Raw genomic sequence first — 10,291 nt, forward strand, 5'->3', positions numbered from 1 at the left:
AGAGAGGAGGATTTAATTCAGTCCTGGACGATACACGTGGGCAAAATTTAAAAAATGTTTTTTACTTCGGCTGGTAACATCAATTATTGTGCATCGTCCTGACATACACCTAAATCGTCCGGATGATCGCTTTTTCAACGGTCGTCCGGATTGCCTCCTCGGTACGATCGCCTATGTCTAAATCATCTGGCGCAATACTGATCGGCCCGGACGATCGACGCCTTTTTGACCAAATTAGCCTGTTACGCAATTATTGAGCCATATCGGACTGGACGAAAACGCATCGGCACTGGATGATATATGGCCAATATTACATATTAGAAAATTTATGGCTGATACCAGCCATATTTTTACACCACATACCTTACTCACTCATCGTGTCTCCTTGCTAAAACTCTCACTTCTATGGCTGGTGGGAAACGTGTTTCGACCTAAACTTTCTGAGGAGTTCTTCAAGGGCTAGGATTGACCCTACGTATTCAGGAGAGGCAGAAAGATGAAGCCGCCATTCTAATCGAATACAAAAGAGTGTGGAATAATGTCTCCAGAATCATCCAATCATGCCCATACCAACATAACCGGATAATGGAATCTTTTTATCGCTCACAACCTAAAAAAACAATTATGTTTCTAAATATCATGCTCATTAGCTATACTTCCCATATTATACTGAAGTTCTTCTAGAAGAAAATTCTTTTGGCAAAAACCTTTGCATAAACCCTACCTTCACCAGAAAAACCCTAGACCTGCATATGCGAATCCGACGCACTGTCAAATCAATATAATAAGAGACTGTGTTAAACTATTAGTATAACAGCTTATTCACCACCAGGGGATTAAGCTGCACTTAAATGCTTTCAGATCATGACTTAAAATAAAGACTGGTCAACACGCGAATTCACTTCCTTCTGCCAAGACCAAATACACACTATTTCATGATTGGAGAGACTAAGCATCATATTAAAATTCAAAAGATTCATAGGACAATAACTCAACATGTTCTATACGTACCTCCATAATTCCCAAAAGTTGGGGACAGAATCCACATTCACCCCTCTACTTTCCTCACTACTTACTAAACATCATGGCCCGTAGAGAATTAAATAACCGGGATTAATTTTTTGATACATTGATCACTTAACACACAATCCATGATCCAGGTCATAAGAGGAACCAATTAGCCTTAGGACAGCATCATTGCCTATGTCCTTAGAAACCAAATACCAACTTCAGTATCATATTCCCCTAACCTCCCAACTTCCCTTCTACTCAAACAGTTCCTTCAGTACCTTCACAATACTCGTCTCCAACACCTGGGGATGAGGAACCTGGGGGGCTAGGGAGGAGGAGGCTCCCGCTCCCGTTCCTGATCCTGATTCTCTACACCAGCACTCACCGGTTGAATCTAGTTGATATAGAGGTTTGATCGATGGGAGAACCTGCTTTGACGCTTACTTTGCTGCAATAGGAGCAGCACACTCTGAGGACATTGCCCGCTACGAGCACACACCGCACAGAGGATTTAGCTCGATTTGATACAGCTAACATCAACCCACCCAGCAGCAGCAGCATGACCAGGACATCGCCTGGTTCAATGCTCAGTTTACTAACGCTTGCCAGCTACTTTTAGCAGCCACTCCACCAACCTCCATCTAATGATCAGGGGTCCCTCATTTTCTAGTAGTGTTTTTCTGTTGTGTTGTTTTCTTTTTCTTTTGTGTGTCTAGGATCCTCTTTTTTGTGATGACAAAGGGGAGATAGATGTGGTAGGAAAAATGGTATGGCTTGTAACTTTGAATTTCTAGTAACTAATTTTTTTTTTCTTCTCTGCATTTTCTCTACTTGTGTTTGCCATCATCAAAAAAGGGGAGATTGTTGCAAAATCTTTATTTTCATGACTATGTTTTGAATAAATTGACAAACACTGTTGATTCTCTTGACTGGCTTTTGCTTCTAAACTTTTCAGGAATCGAAGATCGGACGAACAAAATGAAGGCCAGTTCAAGATTGCGTAGGTTTAGGGTTGAGTCAGTCTGTACTTTGTTCTTTCTCTTCTTTGAGTCTATTTGTAATGGTCAAAGAGACTGATGCTAAGTAACCCTACACACAACACTTGAGAGATTTAAGAATTTTTTTTTTTTACTCATACATGTCCAGGACGATATTTACAATCGTCCTAAGAGATCAGGCTTAAAAAGAAAGTCTAAATATGGATTCTTAATTAAGGCAAGCCGTGCATTAACAGTAGGCCTGAACGATATGTGTATCGGCCAGGACGATAAGCTCAAAAATAGAAAGAAGTTGCCGCTATAGAAATTAAGGTATACTTTGTTTTAAAAAAATCGGGCCAGGACGATCGATTGATCGGCCTGGACGATATTCACAAATTATGCTTAAATTGATCAGGGAAATCAAGGGAGTAATTAGGATGATTGATACGATCATACATTCTGGATGATTGCAGGATCGGCCAGGATGATCTATTCAAAAAACTTAGTTACTCAAAGGATCGATAAATATCGGCCAGCTCAATTCAGGGCTATGCTCTGGATGATTTTCCTCTTGATTTGAACACGATTGGCCGGGAGATTCGTGAGATCGGCCTGGGCGATCAAGCCAATTTTAAATCATCCAAGTTTGCATTCAGGGTCGAATGCTCTGCGAAATCTTCTGAGTTTTGTTACTGAATCGGCCAGGCCGAATCCTATATCGGCCTGGACATAATTGTGGCAACTTGCAATTAAATGAGCTCCTTTAAGCTCTTCTATTAAAGAGCTCTTGTTCAACATTTTGAACAACCTTTTGCTACTGCCTTGAACCTGAGAAGGCCTTGAGGAGAGAAAGAAGAGAGAAGGGAGAGAGAGAGGGATCTTGTGAGGGGGAAGCTTGTGAGGGATTCGGGATTCACAAGGGTTTCTTCAAGGATCGCTCTGCTACTTCTTCGTTTAGAGTTTCTCGTCTATGGAAGGGTCGGTAGAGGTTAGGAGTCAGCATCTGGTTGTGGTTCTCTGCCAGCTTCAGGAGGAAGCAAAAGGAGATAGGTTCTCTGCCTTGCCGGGGTGGCAAAAAAAGGTTCTTTGTGAGGGCTTCTCCGCCTAGCCGTGAGGGCTAAAGGAGAGTCATGTTTGTAGTGAAATACTTGGAGGATGCCTCCAAGGAGTGGACGTATGTCAAGTTGACCGAAACACTATAAATCTCTGTGTTATTGTTTTCTTGCTTCCGCACTTTTAATTTCCGCATTTATTTTTCTTGTGGTGTGATTTTGGTTTATGTGATTGTTGTTCTTTGTGAAAAGAAATTTTTAAAATACCAATTCACCCCCCTCTTGGTTAGCTTGGGACTAAGTTCATAGGGCTTAACATCCCTAACAAACTTTCAAGTGGTATCAGAGCACTTTCTAGTGTCATCCGAGCACTTTCAGATTCCCCCTTTAAAGTTTTATAGAATGAAGGAGGAACCTTATTCAAATAATATTCTTCCCAACTAAAACTACTAAAAAGAGCATAGTTAGCACATAAATTTGCTAACTTTTTTACTTTGCCTACCCATACAATTGAAAATGACAAAATTAAAATTCAAAAGAAATCCCATACCCTCTTCATTGTAGTTTTCTTTTCTCCAAGTTCTTTGAAGAAAAGAAATGATATTTGAGTTTTCCCCTTCAATAATGATGCTTTTGTATTTGAACATCCAATTCTTGATTTCCTCATTCAAAGAATGAATTGCTAGAAGCTCCAACTGTGCTATGTCCCAATGAACACAAGATCTACCATAAGCAAATGGGAATCTCCCTTTGTAGTCCCAAAAAACTGCAGCTATCCCAGCTGTGTAAGAAGAAAGTAGAGATGTGTCTACATTAACCTTTAGCCATTTGGGTGGAAGAGGATGCCAAGTTTTAGACAGTCTCAATGACTGGTTAACATTCCAGTGGCCCAAATTAAAGTGAATAAAGTTGTGTGAAACTGAAGCATAGCATATAGCATTGGAACCAATAAAACTAGGACTGTCCTCCACTCCTTTGTGAATCATTTTATTCCTACTTTTCCAAGATAGGAATACTGCATTTCAATACAGGTTAACAATCATACCTTTCTTCACTGTAGTAGCTTCCAGCCATATGAGACATTCTTCAATCTTAACAAAAATCAGAATTCCAAATCCCCATTCATTTAGATGGTAAATTACCTCTTTAAACTTCAAGCATCCACACATAATATTCTCAACATCTTCAATTGCATTGTATCCCCTAGGATAATTGGCATTCTCTAGGAGTCTTCTACAACATAAAAATTAAAGAGATAGGATTTCAATTATACTTAATCTCCACCAAAACACTTCCATCAGAGCATTCAGCTTAGCATTTTTGATCCAGTCCCAATTCTGAAAATCATAACTCTCTTGCACCGAAGCATTAAAGGCTAATCCAGTAATAGATATTCCAGATTTTTTATGAATCAGCTCCATTTGATCTTCCTCCCCATCTTGTATAATCTTTATTTGTATGATCAAATTTACTAGCTCCCTTCCAAAAGTTTCCAGCAGCACCAGTTCATTCCAAAAACCATCAAGTATGAAGTCTTTGACAAATACAGCTCCATCCTCATGTGAACAACAAACGTAGGCCACATATTAATACATTTATCCAATATCCAATTATCTTCAAATGCATCTACTGAATCTCCATTCACTAAAGACCATCTTACAATTGGTTTCAGCATTTTGCATCCATCATTCAATAATTTCCAAGATGAAGAGCATCTACCTCTACCGCTTCCCTTGTCAAGCCTTTCACCGTTTGGGCTGGAGAAACTTGTGAAAAAGAGAGTATTTGTCTTGTATGAATCTCCATGCCAATCTAGCTCTCAAAGTAGGAGTTTTCTTGACATTTGAATGCAACCCTCAGCTACCTCTTCTAATTGGTTTGCATAATTCAGTCCAACTAACATAGTGCAACCCCATAGATCCATTCTTCTTAATCTAAATGAAGTTCATGCAAATTTTGTCAAGTTCTTCCAACACTCATTTTGGGACAAGTGAATGTGTAGCATGAAAAGTAGGGAAAGATAACATTACAGATTTTACAAATATCAACTTACCCGTAAGAGATAAGATTTTACTTCCCCAAAGATAAAGCTTCCTCAAGGCTCTATCTATAATGAACTGGAAATCATCACTTGTAAGTCTTCTTAAAGTTATCTTCAATATAAGGTAGTTGAATTCTTTTACCGTTTTGAAACCCATTATTCATGAGATGCTTTTCTTCTTCTTCTTTCTATTCACATGTTTACCAAAAAACATGGTAGATTAGCTATTATTTATTTGTTGGCCAGTCCATTCACATAAGTTATTTAATATGTTCTTAACTGCCTTAACAACCTTCCTATTAGCTTCAGAAAACATTATCACATCAACTACATAAAGTAAATGGGAAATTCTCGGCCCAACAGAGTTGAACTTGATACCATAAGAGCCTTGAGCAAAAGCATTTTAAAGTAGTTAAGAGCAAAGTATAAAAAGGAGAGGAGACAAGGGACACCCTTGCCAAAAACCACTCTTAGCTTGAATCCAATTTGAGAAATTGCCATTGATGATTAAAGAAAATGTTAGTTCTTCAACACACTCCATGATGAGTTTGGATATCTTTATAGGAAAGTCAAAATACTCCAACACTTTCCTAAGAGAAGAACAAGACATGGAATCAAAAGCTTGATCCATGTCTACCTTGAAGGATATAAGACCTTTAGCAGCTTTTAAGAACCTTAGTTTGTGAAACATTTCCTTTGCCACCAACACATGGTCAGACAAAGATCTCCCCTTGATGAATGCTGCTTGCTCCTTAGAGATAACCTTTGGAATAACTATAATTAGTCTGTTCAATATTACCCTTGCCGCCCCCTTGTACACAATATTACATAGACTTATTGGTCTATAGGTAAATGGGAGAATAGGATTTGATACCTTCGGTATAAGCACAATCAATGTTTCCTTCCATTCTTTGTTCAGCTCCCCACAGCAAAGGAAATGACTTATTGCCTTCAAAAAATCAATTTTAATAATGCCCCAATATGCTTTGATGAAGGAGTTTGAAATTCCATCATTACCAGGTGTATTATTACCTCCCAATTGATTCAGAACACATTTTACTTCTTAAATAGTAAAATCTTCCTCTAGGAATTCCATGTTCCATTTGTTCAGGCAAATATCAGAAATTAGCCATCCATCTAGCTTACAACTTCTTGAATCCCATTTTTTCTAAAAAAATCAAAAGAAAACTTCTTCCATCTAGTCTTGTTCTTCCACCAAAAACCCATTCTCATCCTTTGACAATTTTATTGGAGTTTCGTCTAGCACTAGCATAGGAATGGAAGAATTTTGAATTCCCATCTCCTTCATTTAACCACTTCACTTTAGCTCTTTGCTTCCATCAAGAATTCAATCTAGCCATGGTTGAATTTAATTCATTGACCTTTGCTTTAAGACTCCAATAATCAAATTTTGAGATAGACCCATTTGAAGATTCTTTGTTTTGAAGTTCCATGATCTCATTCATAAGATCATCTTTAAGCTTGTTACGATCCTTTAACTTAGACTTGATCCAAAAGAACAAAAACATAAAGGACCTTTAAATTTCTTATTGAGAACTTAAGAACAACTACCTTGATAATTTTTGCTCCATTCCTTTCTCGCCACGTCAAATGATGCTTGATAAGATGCCAAACAGTTTTCAAACTTGATGTTCATTTTAGAGATTGAGTTAAAATTCAAAAAATTCAAAATGATTTGATACTGGTTCGAGGCTATCCTAGCCAAATGCCTCACAACCAAATGGTGTGGTGATCTCAATGCAGTAGAGTTGATAAAACACCTATCCAATCTTTCAAGTATCCTTGCTCCACCACATTTATTGTTTCACCATGTGTATTTAGGCCCAATGAACTTAACTTCATGTAAATCATTATTGAGCAAGCATTTTTTCATATCATATTTTTCTTGAGCTCCTATTTTATCCTCTTTGCCCATTATACATTTAAATTCTTCACCTATTATCATAGTAAATCTCTAATGGAATACTTGTCTATCATATCCCATAAATCCCTTCTCTTTTGCACTTATCTACTTCCATAAATCTTGGCCACCCTACACATACTTTTGTTGAACATTTTAAGATCTCCAATAACTACTTGACAAGAAATATCCACCACCGAGAACTTAGCATGATTAGAGTTCCATAGAATTAAAATGCCACCAGGTAACCCTGATGAAGCAAAAAAGAAAAAGTCTTATTCATTGCCAATCATATTATTAATCCCACTTCTATCTATATCAGTTAATTTGGTTTCTACAAAACCCGAAAAGAACACTCAATTATTTTTAACAAATTCCCTAAGGTATAGAGAAGCACTCCTCTACAATTCCAAAAAGATATAGAATACAATAAGTGAGATTGGGGAGATTATTCCACAAAGTACCTTTCCCTTAATGCTCCAATCTCCGGCTTCTTAATGAAGAGTTGATTGGTCCCAATTTCCTCAACTATTTTGGTATTTTCTTCTTTTTAGGTTGAGAAGAGTCCACCTTCCCTTCACTTCTAGTATTCAAAGTTTCATATTATATTAAATTAGAACCTTCTTTATCTTCCCTCCCTATAGAATTTACTATTACATTGTTACCATCACATGTATTTACCTCCTCATAACCTGTGACAACATTTATTGATTGAATAAACTCTCCTTCTTCCAGATCCACGAGTGCACTGAAGCAATTCCCATCATTAAATCTCACAGGCTCCATAACCACTTGACCTTTTTTTTTCTCCACCTCTAAGATATCTGATTTACAACCAGACAGATTTTGCTGCTCAGATTTTTGATCTTCAATTGGCTTGTCTACCTTGCTTACTTCCTTTATTTTATCACTTTGCTTCAAAGGCACAAAGTTACTCCTACAGTGAACTAGAGAAATTGGTCTTCTAGGCATAGTATAGTTTAATTTTTTCTTCCCATACTTTACCAACATCCATGGTCCATATTCTTCTTTCTCAATAAACCCATCTCTACCCAAATTTTGATTACCTTCAGCAGTTCCATTTTCCACCATATTAGTAGAAATTGAATTTATAGGCCTTATAGACTTTACCCTGTTCTCAATGATGACTTTGGCATAATCATTTTTACTATGGACAATTTTCCTGCATTCAAAATAAAGGTTAGGCAGCCTCTCATACTCAATTCTCTGAAAGAATTTATCTTCTTCTCCTTCTACCCAAACAAATGTAGGTAACTTAGCATCCAAATCAATACAAACACATACACTCCCAAATTTTCTTCTCGACCATTAAAACATATTGCCGTCAATAAAATAGGCTTGCCCACCATGGATGCTATATGATATATATTTATGTCATCCCAACAATGCAGTGGTAAGTTGGGCAACCTGATCCAAATTGGAGCAGAAAGTCCTTTAAGCGAGTTAGGATCAAACCTTTGGGTCCATCTTTCAATCCCCACTATGTTTCCATTGACAAACCATGGGCCATTAGTTAGAACATCTTCCATATGCTCAGGTTCATAGAACGAACATAGAGTCCATCCCTTTCTAAGCACTGTGAGATTGAATTTTCCCTATTATGCCCACTGCTTCCTCAATTCCAAGATAATTGAAGAAAATGGAACATCTCCACCAAATATTTTAACCACCAAGGATTTATCAAGCTTCTTAGTGTTCTCTAAACTTTTTCCACAAGAATCTTGACTAATTTTCCATCCTCAGATATGCAGTTGCCAAATTCCAACTCATCAACTCTGATATTATCTTTTTTAAACCCAAACATTCTGATGATTTCCTAAATTAGGCCATTTAGGCAAATCAATAATAACTTCATCACATCTACCCAAATCACCTGTTAAGCATTTCCGAACCTCCTCCATCTCCGATTATATATTACCTTGAACTGCCATAACCTTATTTATTCCAGAACCATCAGATTCATTCATACCAATAGCATCTTTTGGTTGAGAACCTCCCTTCTCACAACTTACAGAAACCATTCTAGCAGCAGTAAACTCTTTATAAGTTTCAGTATTGAAGTTTGATGATGGAGAATACACCATCTCTCCCTTAACCAGCAGAACCTTTCCAGACAAACCAAAAATCTCTAGATTTTCTTTCAGCAGAATTCCCATCCCCTAAGCAGCAACATCAATTTTTCTTCATGGCTAAACATGATCTTCATGATCTTGGTGCGATCGTTCCTAAATTTACATGGTGTAATAATAAGCAAGGGGTTGCCAGGATTTGGGAACGCTTGGACCGTTGCTTGCTAAATTCTCTTGCTCTACAGCTAGTCCCGTCTGCATCCATTCAGCACCTAGTTAGGATCTCTTCTGATCACTGCCCCATTTCTTTTTACCTTGAGAACTCTACTCGGGATTCAACCAAAATTTTCAGATTTGAAGACACCTGGAAATCATATGCAGCCACTTGGAATATTGTTGCAAAGGCTTGGGGAAAAAATGACTACGGAGATGAAGCTGATGTTCTTAATAGGAAGATAAAGAGATCCTCGAAATCTCTCTTCTTTTGGAATAAGAATACCTGCAAAAACCTGAACCAGTTAAAAGAAGATTTAAAAATAAACATTTTTAACTTGCAAAAACAAGAAGACGAGGAAGGAAGTTTAGGTTCAGATAATCTTACTCTTTTAAGAAGTAAGGTCTGAGAGTTAAATGTCACTTTGCTTAGAATCTCTACGTGGTGGAATCAAAGAGCCAAGACCAACTGGAATGAGGAGGGAGATTCTAATACTCGGTTTTTTCATGCCCATGCTACAGCCAGGAAAAATGGTAATCTAATTAAACAAATTAAGGATGATAATAACAAAATGGTGGAAGATATTGAAGATATTGAGAGAATGTTTTTGAAATTCTTTAAAGACAAGTGGAAGCTTCGACATTGAAATTTTATGGACTGGCCTTATGCTGAACTGAATCAGATGATAAAATCCTATTGGATGCGGAATTGACTGAATCTGAGTTCTACACTATAGTTTTTTAGCAAGGATCTAATAAATCCCCTGGATTAGATGGTTTTACAGCCTCTTTTTTTAAATTCTATTGGGAGATCATAAGAGAAGTTGCTTGGAAAGCTATAAATAAGTTTTTTACCACTAGCCGTATGAATGGTGCTTGGAAGGACACTTTGGTTGTTCTCATCCCCAAGATCACCTCACCGATCTTGCCTTCTAATTTCGTCCAATTAGTTTATGTCAAACTATCTACAAAATAGCCTCAAC

At 37.4% G+C, this 10,291-nt stretch overlaps 1 protein-coding gene across 1 annotated transcript; it reads left to right on the forward strand.

Annotated features, from left to right (window-relative positions):
* The first annotated feature begins 9,211 nt into the window (after positions 1-9,211).
* Positions 9,212-9,718, forward strand: LOC110095420. Its single transcript, XM_020820956.1, has one exon. It carries the CDS (start codon positions 9,212-9,214, stop codon positions 9,716-9,718), a length of 507 nt encoding a protein of 168 aa, XP_020676615.1.
* The last annotated feature ends 573 nt before the right edge of the window (positions 9,719-10,291 follow it).

Source organism: Dendrobium catenatum, unplaced genomic scaffold (genome assembly GCF_001605985.2).
Source record: "Dendrobium catenatum unplaced genomic scaffold, ASM160598v2 fragScaff_scaffold_1355, whole genome shotgun sequence".
Taxonomy (NCBI): Eukaryota; Viridiplantae; Streptophyta; class Magnoliopsida; order Asparagales; family Orchidaceae; genus Dendrobium; species Dendrobium catenatum.